Source organism: Oryza sativa, chromosome 3 (assembly GCF_034140825.1).
Source record: "Oryza sativa Japonica Group chromosome 3, ASM3414082v1".
Classification (NCBI taxonomy): Eukaryota; Viridiplantae; Streptophyta; class Magnoliopsida; order Poales; family Poaceae; genus Oryza; species Oryza sativa.
The window spans coordinates 11,035,882-11,051,966 of NC_089037.1; the positions used below are offsets into that span (position 1 = coordinate 11,035,882).

At 47.3% G+C, this 16,085-nt stretch overlaps 4 protein-coding genes across 4 annotated transcripts; 3 read left to right on the forward strand and 1 right to left on the reverse strand.

Annotated features, from left to right (window-relative positions):
- Window positions 1-1,814: 1,814 nt before the first annotated feature.
- LOC4332617 (DEAD-box ATP-dependent RNA helicase 24-like) lies at window positions 1,815-5,936 on the forward strand. Its single transcript, NM_001417610.1, has 5 exons — window positions 1,815-2,490; window positions 3,637-4,865; window positions 5,061-5,097; window positions 5,183-5,603; window positions 5,714-5,936. The coding sequence occupies exons 1-5, from the start codon at window positions 1,917-1,919 to the stop codon at window positions 5,763-5,765; spliced, it is 2,313 nt and encodes a 770-aa protein (NP_001404539.1). The 5' UTR covers window positions 1,815-1,916; the 3' UTR covers window positions 5,766-5,936.
- A 650-nt stretch (window positions 5,937-6,586) lies between these two features.
- Window positions 6,587-7,725, forward strand: LOC4332618 (uncharacterized). Its single transcript, NM_001417611.1, has 3 exons — window positions 6,587-6,784; window positions 6,887-6,931; window positions 7,010-7,725. The coding sequence occupies exons 1-3, from the start codon at window positions 6,677-6,679 to the stop codon at window positions 7,454-7,456; spliced, it is 600 nt and encodes a 199-aa protein (NP_001404540.1). The 5' UTR covers window positions 6,587-6,676; the 3' UTR covers window positions 7,457-7,725.
- A 681-nt stretch (window positions 7,726-8,406) lies between these two features.
- LOC9270210 (extensin) lies at window positions 8,407-10,096 on the forward strand. The gene is made up of 3 exons (XM_015774648.3): window positions 8,407-8,652; window positions 8,807-8,851; window positions 8,953-10,096. Exons 1-3 carry the CDS (start codon window positions 8,536-8,538, stop codon window positions 9,919-9,921), a joined length of 1,131 nt encoding a protein of 376 aa, XP_015630134.2. The 5' UTR covers window positions 8,407-8,535; the 3' UTR covers window positions 9,922-10,096.
- A 293-nt stretch (window positions 10,097-10,389) lies between these two features.
- LOC4332620 (protein high chlorophyll fluorescent 107) lies at window positions 10,390-15,091 on the reverse strand. The gene is made up of 8 exons (XM_066308628.1): window positions 14,643-15,091; window positions 14,275-14,418; window positions 13,378-13,683; window positions 13,220-13,279; window positions 12,631-12,876; window positions 11,800-11,910; window positions 11,362-11,538; window positions 10,390-11,131 (listed from the first exon to the last, which is right to left on the reverse strand). Exons 1-8 carry the CDS (start codon window positions 15,039-15,041, stop codon window positions 10,694-10,696), a joined length of 1,881 nt encoding a protein of 626 aa, XP_066164725.1. The 5' UTR covers window positions 15,042-15,091; the 3' UTR covers window positions 10,390-10,693.
- Window positions 15,092-16,085: the final 994 nt, after the last annotated feature.

The following is a 16,085-nucleotide window of genomic DNA, read 5'->3' on the forward strand; positions in this document are numbered from 1 at the left end:
TTTCTACATGAAAGTTGTTTAAAAAAATCATATTGATACATGTTTAAAAAAATAGCTAATACTTAATTAATTACGCATTAATAGCTAATACTTAATTAATTACGCATTAATGAACCGCTCCGTTTTTTTACGGCTACGTCGAGGCCATCTCCTTCCTGCAGAACCAGGCGTCGCAGCTGCAGATGCAGCTCGCCGTCGCGTAGGGCGAGATCCTCTGCATCCAAGATGCAGCACCACGATGGCAACGAGAACGAGAAGAGTGCGAGAGAGAAGGAAGAGGGAAAGCGAAAAGGTGCTAACGTGGACATCCTGACACGTGGGTCCCATGTGGGTCCCATGTTGACTCAGCTGCCACGTAGGATAAAACCGGGGTCAAAACCACCGAATGACCTAAAGTGAACGGTTTTGTAAGTTGAGAGATGTCATATATCTAGTTTTGCAGTTGGGGGACGATTTTGTAACTCGATGATAAGCTGCGAAAATGCTTCTCTTCGAACATCCGATCAGACAGAAAACATCGAACACCTACAACCAGCTTACTCCTTATTACTTAATTTCTTCTTTTTCTCCGTTGACGTCAAATCAGGCCTGTGGATTGGATGAACCCTTGTCACTGTAACATACATGTCTAGCCGTTTCTTTTCATTCTTTCCTCCTCTCTTTAAATATTTTTTCTCCTAAATTACTTATCCGATATACAAACCGATCACACCATTGTATTCGTTGCAATTAAATCTTTACAACAAGATATCACATAATTATATTATCTCAAAAGAAAAACATGTGTTTCAAACCATTAAAACAAAATGTTTCATACATGATAGTGATATGTTTCAATACGTGTCTTCAGTGTGTTTCATAAAATTCCTGAAACTACCTGCTACTACTCTCTCCACCTCATGCATGCATACATACATGTATTTTAGCAAGCTTCAAAATGATTTTTCTCTTAAATTACTTATTCAATCTATGATCCGATCACATCGTTGTATTCGTTGTAATTAAATCTTTACAACAAGATATTGCATGATTATATTTTGATAAAAGAAAAACATATATTTCAAACCGTTAATACTTGTTGTTTCATATGTGACAGCGGCATGTTTCGACGTGTATTTTCATCATGTTTCATAAAATATTTAAATATTTCAGTTGCTATTTTTCTGTTTCACTTGTTGATCAACTGCAACATTTGACCGTACGATTTTTTTTCAATTTTTAAAATGTTTCACATAGTGTACTCGTAATATTTCACTATGTATGGATCAAATATCACAGTGAATTGAAACATCCTTTCACTATTCGCTGAAAATTATTTTCATATAAGGTGAAATAGCGTCCGATGAAACATTTTCGATCTACTTAGTGAAACAATTCCGATATACTTAGTGCAACAACGTGCAATATTTAAAAATAATTTAATAATAAGCTAAAATTTTTTTTCGTTGGATTATATTAATGTGTGGTCTTGTTTTAAAGATTTAATTACAACGGATTTAATGGTACAATCGGATCATGATTTAGATAAATATTTTAAGAGAAAAAATAGTTTAAAGCTAGCTTAATTCATGTATGATGCATGGCTGACGCAAACTGCATGAGATGGATGGTTCATCGCACGGTCGCACGAGAAGTAGACGTTCGATTTTTCGTCTGGCGCCGTACGTCCGACGCTTAGCGCTCTCTCTCCGATAAGTTGAGGTACCTTTGGTGTACTTTTTCCATCCGTCGTAGATCCACCACAGCCACGGCCCAGCCCGCCAGCGCCCGCGAGCCGCGAGTCGACGACCCAACCGAAATTCTGCGCGCTTGCCATCGTCTTCCTCCCTCTTCCTCGCGTCGCAAACCCTAGCTCGCGCGCTCCCCCGCCCGCTGCCTCCGCCTCTCCCTACCTACCGCCCCCCGCCCGCCCGGCCATGTCGAAGCGGCCCAAGCTCGGGGGATTCAGCATCCCTCGCCCCACTTCCTACAGCTTCGAGCGCTCCCAGCCTCCCCAGCGCCTCTACGTCCCCGCCGACGACCCCGACCTCGACGACATCGCCTTCTCCGACGACGCGGCGGCCCCGTCGGACGCGCCCCCCGCGGGGGGAGGCGGGGCGGCGGGGGATGAGGAGGAGATCGACCCGCTCGACGCCTTCATGGCCGAGATCCAGGAGGAGATTCGCGCGCCGCCGCCGGCGCCCAAGCCCGAGGCGCTCCGGCGCGCGGACTCCGACGACGAGGACGACCCCGTGGAGAGCTTCCTCCGGGCCAAGAAGGATTCCGGGCTCGCGCTCGCCGCCGACGCCATGCACGCCGGGTACGACTCCGACGAGGAGGTCTACGCTGCGGCCAAGGCCGTGGACGCCGGCATGATGGAGTACGACTCCGACGACAACCCCATAGTGGTGGACAAGAAGAAGATCGAGCCTATTCCGCCGCTCGACCATTCCACCATCGAGTATGAACCCTTCAACAAGGATTTCTACGAGGAGAAGCCCTCGGTTTCAGGTGAAGCACATTGCCCCGTATAATAGCATATTTCATGTCTCATTGAGCTTATGAATTATGATAACCTGGGTCTCTGCTTTTATGGTGCAAAGGTTAATTAGGTCTCACCTGTAGCTAGGAAATCCAACTACTGTTCTATTTGGATACTGAAATCTCAATGGTGAAATTACCAGCTTGAACCATGTCAAATGAAAATCATCGTCATGAAATAGGATTTGGAAACTGTTTGTAGTTCTGGGATTTCTTCTATGTTGATAATTTGATACGTTGTTTATGGTTTGGCACTGGAGATTATAATAGATGTTGCCACTTTGTTATTTTGAGAAGGCATGCGCTAGCTTATAACTTTTTGCAATCTCTATGTGCATGTGGCCGTGCACTTCGCAATGAAGCAATTTTTCAGTACATCATTATCCATAACCCCTTTTGACAATGGTACAATGTACTATTGTAATGCATTCCAATAGGTTTGTTAATTCAACATTAGGAATTCAGGAATTACTTTGGCACTGTCTCTAGACTTGCTTATGAAGCTACTTGCTAGTGTTCTAAATGGATAAATGCAGCCCTGGCATATGTCAAATTGTCAATACTCAATAGCAAGATTGATCTGGCCTACCTAACTGTATATATATAGAAGTTGAGATATACACTCATGATGAAAGGACAGATGAGCAAACTCTTATTGCATTTGCATCACATGACCTAAGGGACGTTTTTCTCTGTATTTGTGCTCAAGTAGAATCTTCCGGTCTTTAGTGCCATATGTAACAACATTTCCCGCTTGGATTGTGGATTTTTTTCTGTTGTTATTGTATTTGAGAATACTAGCTAGAGAATTTAGTTTTACTAGTCATAGGCCCAAATATTACTTTCCCTGTTCCAGCTTAAACATTACATTAGTTGTATGTCCAAATGAAGGACCATCATTTTCAGCTAGTTGAGCATTGGTTGTCTCTTTCCTGTTCTGTGTACCTTCCTATATTAGCAGGTCAATGAAATTTTGAGTTATGCACATATTTGTTCATGTTTGATATGGTAATAACATCTACAGACACGATTGATCATGACAATTATGCCTTTTTTTTTCGTTCTGCGTGATATGAATAGTCATGTACTGAATGAAACCTTACTGTTCTCTTGTAGGGATGAGTGAGCAAGAGGTGGCTGATTATATGAAAAGTTTGGCAATTCGAGTTTCAGGTTTTGATGTGCCAAGACCAATCAAAAGCTTTGCAGATTGTGGGTTTCCTGTACAACTAATGAATGCCATTGCCAAGCAGGGTTATGAAAAACCAACTACAATCCAGTGCCAGGCTTTACCAATTGTACTTTCAGGCAGAGATATCATTGGTATTGCTAAAACTGGTTCTGGCAAAACTGCAGCTTTTGTACTCCCCATGATTGTTCACATTATGGATCAGCCTGAGCTTGAGAAAGAAGAAGGGCCAATAGGTGTGGTATGTGCTCCAACAAGAGAATTGGCACATCAGATATACCTTGAAGCTAAGAAGTTTGCCAAACCTTACAATCTTCGAGTTGCTGCTGTATATGGTGGGGTTTCCAAATTTGATCAATTCAAAGAACTGAAGGCAGGCTGTGAAATAGTCATTGCTACCCCAGGGAGATTAATAGACTTGCTTAAGATGAAGGCATTGAAGATGTTTAGGGCAACTTATTTGGTTCTTGATGAAGCTGATCGCATGTTCGATCTTGGATTTGAGCCTCAGATAAGATCCATCGTTGGTCAAATTAGACCAGACCGACAAACCTTGCTTTTCTCAGCAACAATGCCATACAAAGTGGAACGTTTGGCTAGAGAAATTTTGACTGACCCTATTAGAGTTACAGTAGGTCAGGTTGGCAGTGCTAATGAAGACATTAAGCAAGTTGTAAATGTACTCCCTTCTGATGCTGAGAAGATGCCTTGGCTTCTGGAAAAACTTCCTGGGATGATTGATGATGGAGACGTTCTTGTATTTGCAGCTAAGAAGGCCAGAGTTGATGAGATTGAGAGCCAGTTAAATCAGAGAGGTTTCAGAATTGCAGCACTTCATGGTGACAAGGATCAAGCTTCTCGCATGGAGACATTGCAGAAGTTCAAATCCGGGGTTTATCACGTCCTAGTAGCAACTGATGTTGCTGCACGTGGTCTGGACATTAAGTCGATTAAAACAGTTGTTAATTTCGATATTGCAAAAGAAATGGATATGCATATTCACCGGATAGGAAGAACTGGCCGTGCTGGTGATAAAGATGGAACTGCATATACTCTGATTACACAGAAGGAGGTGCGCTTTGCAGGTGAATTGGTTCATTGTTTGATTGCTGCAGGACAGGATGTGCCAAATGAACTAATGGATCTGGCAATGAAGGTGAGTTTTTGCTTATGCACAAACATTTTGTATTGTCTCTCTATGCAGAGTAATTTGCATTCAATTTTAGTTAAAACACAGTGAATTTAAATTGAAAAGTTGCAACATGTGCATGCTATCACTAAACTTTCTCCTAGTCACTATTGCATGAACAACCTATTTCCTTTTCTGATCCATTGGTGATATGAATTGCAGGATGGAAGATTCAGAGCAAACCGGGATTCAAGAAAAGGTATATCTTGTTTATTTCATCGCAGAACAGATGGCATAGAGCTTTTTTGTGGCAGATTGTTCTGACAATTAGTTATCCTCATCAGGTGGGAAGAAAAGTGGCAAAGGAAAAGGTGGAGGAGGCGGGGGTGGCGGCGGTAGCGGTGCCCGTGGTCGTGGGCGTGGTGTACGTGGGGTTGACTTTGGCCTTGGCATAGGGTACAATGCTGAATCAGGATCGGTGCCTGCTCCAAGATCTGCTGCATTAAATTCATTGAAGACAGGGATGATGCAAAATTTTAAGAGCAGCTTTGTCTCTGCCTCTTCATCAAATACACCAAGCAACAGCGCACCTTCAAGAGGTGCTCCTTCCTCCTTTGTGAGACCGGCACTCCGTGGTTTTGTTTCTGGTGGCACCATAGGAGGAGACGCAAACCAAGCACGGGCAGTACTGCCTGCGCCCTCCTTTGTCCCTGCTTCCAGACCTGCAGAAAACACTGTTGAAAATGCGAACCCAAACCCTGAAAGGTGCGTGCCCTTGCATAGTACTGCTTCCCTGGTAATTTTGTTAGTACTTATGACACGCCTGTTATATGTTGTGTATGCTAACCAACGGTCAAAATTCTCTTGGATTGCAGCTCGAGGGATCGCACGAGGGAGAGAAAGCGGCCGTCGGGGTGGGATCGCTAGGCCTTGGGGGAACCCAATGTACCAAAATTCTCTCCATTTTTGTTCTTCTGCCCTGATGAAACATATATTGACTGTAACATGTAGATTACATGATGTGAATGATACAATTTCCTGGTGAGCTTGCACGCTTGTTGTATATCTATGCGACCATGCCCCATTTGCTCGCTGTTTAACGTCCTTCCATCAACCATGTGCACGCCCGTTTTCTGTTCTAGACAACTATTTTCTCCGTTTATAATATGTTTTATATTATAAATCGTTTTAACCTCTTTTTTTTCAAACTACAACTTTTCTTTTCTAGTCAAACTTCATAGGTTGACTAAATTTATGAAAAACTTAACGACATCTATAACATTAAATTATTTTCATTAAATATAACGTTAATATATTTTGATAATGTATTTATTTTTTAAATGTTAATTTCTCCGTCTCGAAATAAGTAAAGTTTTGTGTTGTTTATATCCAACGTATGACCTAGCTGCATGCCGCTAATATACAACTGGAACATTAGGTTCGAACGGGGAATATGAAATTTCTAATATACAACTGGAACATTAGGTTCGAACGGGGAATATGAAATTTTTCTCTGGGTTGGGTGTTCGGTGCAAGGCTTTGATTACCGTCCAAGAGGAAAATGAGACACTGACATGTGGGCCATCCAGACCCAGCTGGCTGGGGCGGTGCGTTCTGGGGGACGGGCCGGGGCTGGAGCGCGCGGAAACTTTTTGGTGCCCGCTCCCGGCTTGGTTTCCCAATCCCCCCAAAATTCGCAAAGCTGCCACGGTCACCTATAAACGATTCCGCGCTGTGCCACGGTCGCCGGATCGCGGGAGGGAGGGAGGGAGGGAGGGAGGGCGTGTAGCGTAGTTGGTGTGCTCGTGTGGAGAGACAGGGAGGGAGCGGCGACGGCGATGCCGAAGCTGCCGATGGACCAGCGACCGCGGCTGACTCTCGAGGACTACATCCTCTTCTTCACCACCCGCTCCGGCCACGGCCTCACCATGGACCACCTCAACCAGGTACATGTACTACCCACACCCTCTTCCCTCCCTCCCGACTCCCGTCCCGCCCCCCTCTCCCTCCACTCATCGTCTTCCTCTGCTGCTGGTCGCGTCGCGCAGATCGTCTTCATGCACGGGTTCATCAAGTTCCACCGCCAGAACAAGGTACCCCCCCAATCCACCTCTATTTGCCCCCATTTCGGTTCGGTTCTTCCGCAAAAACCCGTGACGCGTGTCTCGCAGCCGGTGATCGTGGACGCGCTCAACAAGTTCGACCTCATGCGCCCGCGCCGCTCCACCGTCGGCATCAACGCGGCCGCGCCACCGCGCGGCGCCGCCAAGCCGTCGGACGCGCTGCTCACCATGGACGAGGCCAGGGACGACATCGAGGACCTCGGCTGGCGCGAGTGCCCCGTCGGCTCCCTCCTCTCCATCCGCGCCGGCGGCGGCGACGCGGCGCCCTCCGCCGCCCACATGCCGATCGCGGCCATCCGCCCTGGCTCCACCGCCGTGGAGCGCGTCTCCCCGCCGAGCATACTCAGCGCCTGCTCGCCCGCGCCCCCCGGGGCGGTGGTGATCCGGAAGCGGTGCAAGAAGGGCCAGGGGAAGGCGGCCATGAGGGGGAGGAAGCGGCGCGTCGTGCAGTTGCTCACGCTCCCGTCCGTCGAGAACTTGGCGGCCACCGCCTGACGGAGCCCGGGGCTCCTCCATCTGCAGGGCGGCGACGCCATGGCCTCTCCTTGGTTCTTACTAGTAGTACTAATCACCGCCAGTACTAAGTTGCATTAGTGTTTGTTTTGGGTTGTGCTCAGCTTAGCTCTGGTGTTTAAAGTTCAGTTGACGTCCTACATTTTGCTTTACCGCTGGTCTGTAAATTTTACCGGCTTAGATGAATCCATCCGTGTTAAAGGATCAAACCTAACATGCTTACTCAATTAAAGCTGTTTGCTGTTTCGTGGTTATCACTTATTACGTGTATTGGTCGATCCATTTCCTCCAAGAATCATGTTTGCAATGCTCTCGTCCTCATCCATTTCGTCCAAGAATGGGTTGCAATGTTCTTGTCCTGTGGCATGATATGGTAGGTGGTAAAACGTTCTTTTCCAATCTTTGGAACTGCACCTGCAGTCCTGCATTTATCAGGGTACGCATTGAAACCAAAGATATGGGTGCATTGAAACCAGGAAAGAATAGTGAAACGCAGAGGTGTGCAGCAGTGTTCACGTTCACCTATCCACCACATTGGTGAACGAAAATGGCAACATGCCGGCAAGGAAAGGCAAGGCAAAAGCTGCTCTGTCTAGCCCTCTGCCGGCAAGGCAGCATGCCGCGTCGCCCGGGCAGGTATTTTCACCTTATCGTTCTCGTCGATCAACTGATGAGCAACACGCGAAACGAACCGGACACAGCAATGGCTTTGATAATCCCTCTTTTGGTGCAACCACCCTGCTGCAGCATGAATGATCTGACGAGATTCGTCACGCACTTCCCACCTCGGCTCCTCCATCATCTCCTCCTGTTCAGGCCCGGTCAAGAGTAAAATGTATCCAATCCTCCTCTCCTGTGCGAAAGCCTGCAGGTGGGCCCCACCACCCACCAACAACCAAGCTTTTGCTCCCCAGGTTCCCTTGTGCAGCGCTGAGCAGAGCAGAGCAGAGGTAGCGGAAAGAAACAAGAGGAGGAGACTCCTAGAGGTGAAAGCAGAGTTGCGTCGGGGAAGAGAAGAGGAGAGGAGAGGAGAGAAACAGAGGAGGGAGGAAGAACCTACCATGGTGCCGAGGGGGCGAGGGAGGGAGATGCAGGGAGGGCCCCTGACGCTGGAGAGGTACCACCGTTTCTTCGTCGACCCATGGGGCACCCGCCTCACCATCGACCACCTCAACCACGTACGTACGCCCGCACGCCCGCACGCCCGCACGCCGTCGTCTGCTTGTGTTGTGTTCTTTTTAGTCTAGATTGCTGCTTCTGATTTCGTTGTGCTTGATCTTTCTGTGTTGGCGGCATGCATGTCACGTACTTCGGTGGGCGGGCGGCACACAGATCATCTCCATGCACGGCTTCGTCAAGCTCCACCGCTCCAACAAGGTTGGTTGGTTGCCTTCTCGATACGTTTCGGTCTTCTTCTTCTTTTTTTTTCTCTCTCGTTGTTGCGAGCGTTATGTGTGACGAGGCGGAGTTGCGAGCAGGGCGACATCATGCGTCGGCTGGTGGGGCAGGTGGACCTGCAGCCGCCGCGGCGCTCCACGCTGCACCGCGCGGCGGAGGGCCCGCCGTCCGACGCCGTCATCGCCGCCGACGTGGTGAGCGCCGACGTGGACGCCATCGGGTGGACGGAGTGCCCCATCGGCTCCGTGGCCGTCTTGGCCGCGTCGCCCGGGGACGCGCCGGAGCCGGTGGAGCCCGATCCCCGCCCCGCGGACTTCGTGCTCGCCGGGCGCCGCGCGCGGTCCAAGCGGAGCCGCAGCTCGGCCTACGGTCACAGGCCGCCCGAGCCCGACGACGGTGGCTCGTCGATGGAGGTGGAGGAGAAGGAAGATGGGGAGTGGTTGCCGCCACCGCCGTCGACTCCGCCGCGGTGGACGCGTTCTCCAACTCCGCCTCCGCCGCCTCCCTCGCCACCACACGCGACGCCGCCGCCTCCTCCGCCTCCGCCACCACGCGAGATGGTGGCACCGCCGCCGCCTCCTCCCCCACCGTACTACGGCCAGCCCACGTTGGCGCCGCCTCCTCCTCCTCCCCCACCGTACTGCGGCCACCCGACGTTGGCGCCGCTTCCTCCCCGACCCCTACACTTCGGCGCGTCGCCCGCGGTGGTGCCATGGCTGTCGTGGGGCCTGCCGTTGCCGGCGGCGGTGCCACTGGCGCCGCCGCCGTTCCCGGGAGCGCCTGCGTTCGCGCAGCATCCCCCGGCGGGACAGCGACCTTTCTGGAGCCCACCGACGGTGCCGCCGTGTTACCCGGCACCATTCTGGGGCGCGCCGTTCTGGGGTGCTCAACCTCCGCCGCCGCGGCCGTCGCCGCTGCCGCACTGGGGCCACATCAGATCGCCGCCAGCTCCAGCGCTGCATCAGCCACCTCCTCCCACCTTGCAGCTGCAGCAGCAGCAATCGCCGCCGCCGCCGCCGGGAGTTTTCTGGGGCAGGCCGGCGTATTAGGGAGGGAGTGCATTGCTAAGCTTGTCCTCTTGCAATCTTTCGAGCCAACACAGATGTATGTACTGTTGATCCTAATTGTTGTTTGTAATCACCTGTTGCAGCTATGGGATCATTATGGATAAAGATCTAATTCTCATATATTTTTAGTTATAAATAAATAGAAAAGTTCATCCTATTTTAAACCCAATTTGAAAATAAACAGAAATTTTGTTCATCCTATTTTAAAACCAGCCTTTAAATTTTGTAGGCTAAAAGCCTAAAATGTTAGATCGTTTACCACCCCCTAATTGCAGCTTTTGTTCTCCTGCTGATTCCTAATTTTTTACTTCCTGTCACTGTTGTTAATTTGTACTACCCGGCAACATGAACGGCGCACATTTGGATAACTCAGATTTAGAATCAAATCATTTTCTAGTTTCATGACCCCTTTGTGATGGTCTTTATCCTATCCAATTGGCATAAGATGGATTGAAGTGATATCCGCAGATTTTGAATTCTTCACTAGCACATACAAATTGATAGATTGCGCTTATGTACACAGATACACTGCTCCTGAAGAATGATAGAATTACATACACCTGGGTGGACCAATAACAACTCTAGTAACAAACATGTGGCTGCTAATGGCAGCCGCCGCGCTCTTCTTCTGAGAGATATACACAGATATGTATGTTCAACTATCTCGCGAGTCACGGTACCTGTTACTGTTAGTGGTCGATGCTTCGCACGGCGTAGATGGCAAATGTGCATTGTTGAACTGAAGTGGAAATATTTACGGAACAGGGAGAAGAGGAAGGGGCTTCCTGGGCAACCTCTGCGTCCTCCTCCTGGAAACAACTCCCCTGGGATCAGAACCCTCAAGCACCGCGTCCAGCTCGGCCGGGTCCAGGGCTAGCCGCCTCCTGATGAATCCATCCACGTCGAAATCGCTCTCTGGTGTCTCTGCAGCGTCATCGCTCTCCTTGTCATCGGCGTTAGCAAGGTCCGAAGCGTCCGATCCTTCTGCTCTTGAACCGCCAGAAAACTCTGCATCGGCAGAAGTCCGGACGGTAGCTGTATTGCTTGGCTCTCCAGTGCTTTTCGGATTGTCTCGTGTTGCAGGCCCCGAAGGCTGGTCTATGTTTAGGAGCTTCTTCACGCTGTCTAAGGCAGGATCAATGATGTCGAGGAAGCCCATGACCCAGGAGGCATCATCCACAACCTCGGTACGCTGTCAGGATGGATAATGATCAGGGAGAAACTTCAACAGAGATGATGCGAACACCAGCAATTGTTGTTAATACGTTGTTCATGGGTGATGCAAATGAAATTGGTAATCACAAAACATGAAGAAAAATAATTCCATTTTACTGCCTTTTAACTCAATAAACATGAATTGAGAAAGATGCTACTCTAAAGTTACCCAGTACTCATATCTAAAAGTAGTTACCCGGGACTAACCTGCTGAAAATAGATGTTCCGTATTTCTTCAGCTCGAACTGGATCACCCTGTTCGTCCTCTAGTGCAGCCCATGTCATCCATGTTACCTCACTCTGAGAATTTATGTTCAGTGAAGATCTCAGCAATCTTCTGGCAGCGGTGTAGTTACCGGCCCGCTGTTCTAGGACTCCCCAAGCCTACAAAAATAGGGCAGGATATGTTTTAAGTGTACAGAAATTTGAGTCTTTCGATCACAAATGAGTACAGCAGTTCCAGTAAAGAAGAAACTTCACACATAGAAGCATTCATCTTCCAAAAACCATGAAACTCATAGTATTATTATTCAATAGTAACACATTACCACGTGAGACAAAAACCTACTCCTATAGCTATCGGCCAGCAAAAACGTATAGCTACCAGTTCAATATGAGCTGGATTGCCATCAATAGATCATTTACCTGAAGACATCGAGCAGCACATTCATTAGTTGAATTAACTGACAAAGCTCTTTGATACAGTGTCCTTGCTGTTCTGGCGTTTCCTTCTTTCCATTCCATCCACCCCCAAGCCTATAACATGATCCATAAGTCAGAGCTAAGCTTCAAAGATAGTCCAAATAAAAGAGATTCCATAAACAAATGCAAACGTGACAGTTTGCAAGATAAAACAAGACAGATCCATCTAGGGATTTAAAATTGGTGTAATAGATTTGCTCACTTAATACCACCTCTACCAACTAACAGTTCATAACAAATATTTTTACTTTACTCTGGCCAGGAACATGCGATGCTTCCTTGATTGTAAGATATATAGTGCTTTGCACAAGTCTAAATAAGTGCAAATAGAAAAACGAAATTCTAAAGGTAGTGTTGAACGGGAGATCCCAAGTAACAGCCTAAATGAGCACAAATATGGACAAATGTAACGATGAGATATATAGCATCTTGAAAGTAACTAAAACAAAATAATTCAGACAACTGCACTCAACTGAACCTTTACATCCATCAAATCCCAAATTATTTGTATCGTGTGCATATTCAGTTGTGATTTGTGACAGGAAGGTGAACAGCCAGAGCACTTGCAAGTTGCAAGATGCAGCTCAAGTGTGCAAGGTACATCAAGAAGTGCCATAAACTAATTAATCATAGCTATTTGCGAAATGTCAGGTAAATAATACTAAAACAAAGCCTACAAGTTAATTTAACCAGAGGTGTAAAAAAACAAATGCGGCTCAAATGAGTAATATATTACTTATAAAAAAAAGAGAGATAAGCACAGAAAATCCATACTATCCAAACTGGTTGGTGCCTAGGATCAATTTGAGATGCCTTTCTAAATAAAACACGGGCGGTATTTGGAGATGAGTAGTTGTATTCCAGTAGTGCAAGAGACTGAAGAATCACAGGGTCCCTAGGGTTCACAGCATGACCAATCTTAAGTAACTTCCTTGCTTTGTCGATGCTACCTTGTTCTGCTTCAAATAGTGCCCAGACATGCCATGAAAATCTGTTCTTAGGACTTGCCTGGACTGCTTTCTGTAAAAAGAAATTCGAAATTATACTTTGTAGACAGCATTGTGTTGACTGAAACCATCCCATGCAGGTGTGAATGAACTATGGAGTGAATCACACTAACAGCATATTATTAAGTTATAAAAATTATTGCCACATCATTGCATTGATATGTGGTAGTAAAATCATTTTGAAAGCACAGTTCTCTGGGTTGGATTAAAGATTATTTCATCTCTACTTGGGAAATCTTTTCTAATTTGCCATGTGGAAATGGATGGATCTCTGTTAGAAAACTTTCAAGTATGAGTACCGAAGAACTAACGCAAACATTCATGGGAACAATTATAAATAGAAAATAAATTATTACCTCAAAGAGTTTTCTTGCCATGGCATTGTTTTCTGCACGAATTTCTACCTGAGCCCATGCCTACTAGAAGTTGCCGTACATAAGTTCACAGTTTAGACAAAAAAACTATGCAGTTTTTATTTGCACTAAAATGGATAAATTATGAAGCAAATACTTACTAGCCAACTTGCACAGCTTTTGGGATTGCATTGGGTAGCTTGTTGGAATAAAGTTCGTGCTTGTTCAAAGCGCTCTGCTCTAGCCTCAAGCAGAGCAAGAGTCTGGTAAATGTACTCATTTCCTCCACAATATTTTAGACCTTTTGCAAGTAGATTTCGAGCCTTTTTAATGTTTCCTTGCTTGATTTCTAAAATAGCCCACCCATGCCAAGCTGCAATATGCTTTGCATCAGCTACAGTAGCAGCATCAAATAACTCCCGTGCTCTTCGAATATTCCCACCTTTGCGTTCTAGGACTGCCCAACACTGCATACTCAAAGCAAAAGGACAACAGGAACTTAATTATATGCTTAATTTCTATAACATGAACAAGATATGATCATAAGAAAACAGTGGACTGGTTTGTTCAGTGTGAAATTGTGGATCGTGAAAGATGATCCCAGCCCGGTGTATCAAACCAAAAGTCTTTAGACTTATTCAGAAAATCCAAGAGATTATGTTTGACATATGAGTTAAGTACTTGAAAAGAAGAGGGCAAATGGCCATGATAGGAGCAGTGTATTCATATCTCATGATCAGCCATCAATCACATTGATGTTCCTGTGAACAAAGTGCAATGGACTAGATCTATTCATCTTGCATCCATATTTGAGAGGAAAGCAATGTATGCAACTGAAGCTCAAATGCCTAAAATAACTCTTCATTGTGAATTGCTAATGGGCATGGTCATCCATTTGGAGAACTTTGAAAGTTGAACTCCAAACACAGCTAAGGAATATTAACATATCTTAGGGAATGTTAAAGAAGAAACCTCACGCGCTACTTTTTTTTTTGGTGCTGTACAGTTTTTTCCAGTCAATTTACCAAATGGAGGCTGAGAAGTGATCCGGTGCAAACCTGCCAAATATACGGGTTTTCACCTTGTGCCGCTTGGCAACCCCTTTCATAAGCCGCTCTAGCCTTGTCAAACCTCGACTGCTTACTGTATAGCTTCCCAAGCGCCACATATGGACGCCCGTCTTCCGGCCAATACATGATGCACTGCATAAATCAGATACGCGGCGCAAGATCCATCAACTATTAAACAACTCAAATTAGGATTGTTAAACCCCTATATTATCGATATAGGAGGAAAACATTCGCTTCCTTCAGGCTTCAACTAGCTATATATGCCTTGTCAATTTGCTAAGCTGTGGGAGCATTTTTTTTTGTGCGTGTTTATTCTGCTTTCGTTGCGAAATATCCACAATTCTCAAGGAACGCACCTGGTTTAGGAGCTTCTCCGCGTCGGCGAACTCGTACTTCCGCGTGTGCACCTTTGCGCGGTAGAGCCAGAGCTCGAGGTTGATGGGCAGCGGCCGCTCGCCGGCGACCGCCGCGGCGTCGCCCCTCGCCGGCTCGAAGAGAGGCACCTTCCTCGCGATCTCCGACATTCCCCTGTCGAACGCCCCGCTGCTGCCCTCGCCTTCCGCATCCCCCTCGTACCCGCCCGCCCCCCTCTCGGGGCCCCCCGCCGCAGCGGCCGCGGAGGCTGCCACCCGCGCGCGGCGGAGGCGGAGGGAGAGTGAGAAGGGCGCGGACGGCGGTGCCTTCGCGCTGGGGCTCGGGAGCAGAGGCGGCGGCGGCGGGAGCGGAGACGAGGACGGGAAGAGCCGCATCGCCATGGCCCCCCTCGCCGGAGTGTGCTCTGCCGCTCCGGCCGTAGCAAAGCAGCGAGGTGGAAGCGAGGGAGGCGCGTCCTTTGTGATGAAGGGAGAGGAGGCGGTTACCGGATTTACGGGATTGCCCTCGAAGATGCGGTGCCATTAATGCCGTACCCGCGGGTGCAGGGGTAAAAGCGGGAGGCGGGGGATTGGGGGGTGCGGGTTGGAGGCGCACGACGCGCCACGTCGGCGATGCAGGCGCCAGTTCGAATTGCCTTCGCTGACAGGTGGGGTCGGGCCGGGTTTCACTGAACTGCTTCGATATTTTTGTCGGTACGAGTGGCGTATTTCTGTTGCAGAAAGCTTTTTTTTTCTCTCTCTATCTTTTTTCTGTCTTTTTTTTTTCTTTTTTGTGTGTGTTTCCTTTTAGAGGTACGAGGCTGAATGCCCATCTCGAGTTGGAGACAGAAAATTTTACGGAAGGGACTGGAGATATATCAAGTTATCAACACGGCAGCTACTGCATGCTACTACTCCAGTCAAACAAACAGTACTGTTCACAAATGCGAGTGGATGCCGAATGCGTTCTGGAACATTGAAGCTACCTACAGGAACACGGCACCATATTTCGTGCAGGACTCGAGGGAAAAAAAGGAGAGAACATATTGGGTTGGTTTGGTTTGTGGTCTAAATAGGCCTTACCAAATTTTGACAATGCTAAATTTTGATAAGTTTTGCATGACTAATTTTGATAAGGTAAAGTTGTATTTGGATTGAAACCAAAATAGCCTAAGTTCACTATTGAAATGGCCTAAGAAAGCATGCCAAAATTTGGCTTCAAACAAAATAGACACTAAACACTATTGAAATTGCCAAATATTGGTAAGCCTAATTTAGGCCTTAAACCAAACTAGCCCATTATTCCAAACAAAGCTAAAAGCTCAATATCAACATCTCCAAAGCTGAGGATATCCACGGGAAATGTCATTCAAATATCAGAACAAGTGCACAGGTGTATAACTGGACGACATCACAGCTGAAAGAAAGTTAACTTCGGTACTATTG

What these genes read in the sequence shown, in the direction of transcription:
- LOC9270210 (XM_015774648.3), top strand. Translation starts at nt 8,536, where the DNA reads ATGGTGCCGAGGGGGCGAGGGAGGGAGATGCAGGGAGGGCCCCTGACG. An exon ending in CCATCGACCACCTCAACCAC is followed by an intron (nt 8,653 to 8,806) that starts GTACGTACGCCC and finishes GGCGGCACACAG; the next exon opens with ATCATCTCCATGCACGGCTT. An exon ending in AGCTCCACCGCTCCAACAAG is followed by an intron (nt 8,852 to 8,952) that starts GTTGGTTGGTTG and finishes AGTTGCGAGCAG; the next exon opens with GGCGACATCATGCGTCGGCT.
- LOC4332618 (NM_001417611.1), top strand. Translation starts at nt 6,677, where the DNA reads ATGCCGAAGCTGCCGATGGACCAGCGACCGCGGCTGACTCTCGAGGAC. An exon ending in CCATGGACCACCTCAACCAG is followed by an intron (nt 6,785 to 6,886) that starts GTACATGTACTA and finishes CGCGTCGCGCAG; the next exon opens with ATCGTCTTCATGCACGGGTT. An exon ending in AGTTCCACCGCCAGAACAAG is followed by an intron (nt 6,932 to 7,009) that starts GTACCCCCCCAA and finishes CGTGTCTCGCAG; the next exon opens with CCGGTGATCGTGGACGCGCT.
- LOC4332617 (NM_001417610.1), top strand. Translation starts at nt 1,917, where the DNA reads ATGTCGAAGCGGCCCAAGCTCGGGGGATTCAGCATCCCTCGCCCCACT. An exon ending in TAATGGATCTGGCAATGAAG is followed by an intron (nt 4,866 to 5,060) that starts GTGAGTTTTTGC and finishes TATGAATTGCAG; the next exon opens with GATGGAAGATTCAGAGCAAA. An exon ending in AAACCGGGATTCAAGAAAAG is followed by an intron (nt 5,098 to 5,182) that starts GTATATCTTGTT and finishes TATCCTCATCAG; the next exon opens with GTGGGAAGAAAAGTGGCAAA.
- LOC4332620 (XM_066308628.1), bottom strand. Translation starts at nt 15,041, where the DNA reads ATGGCGATGCGGCTCTTCCCGTCCTCGTCTCCGCTCCCGCCGCCGCCG. An exon ending in AAAGCTGTGCAAGTTGGCTA is followed by an intron (nt 13,280 to 13,377) that starts GTAAGTATTTGC and finishes AACTTCTAGTAG; the next exon opens with GCATGGGCTCAGGTAGAAAT. An exon ending in GGAACATCTATTTTCAGCAG is followed by an intron (nt 11,132 to 11,361) that starts GTTAGTCCCGGG and finishes CCATCCTGACAG; the next exon opens with CGTACCGAGGTTGTGGATGA.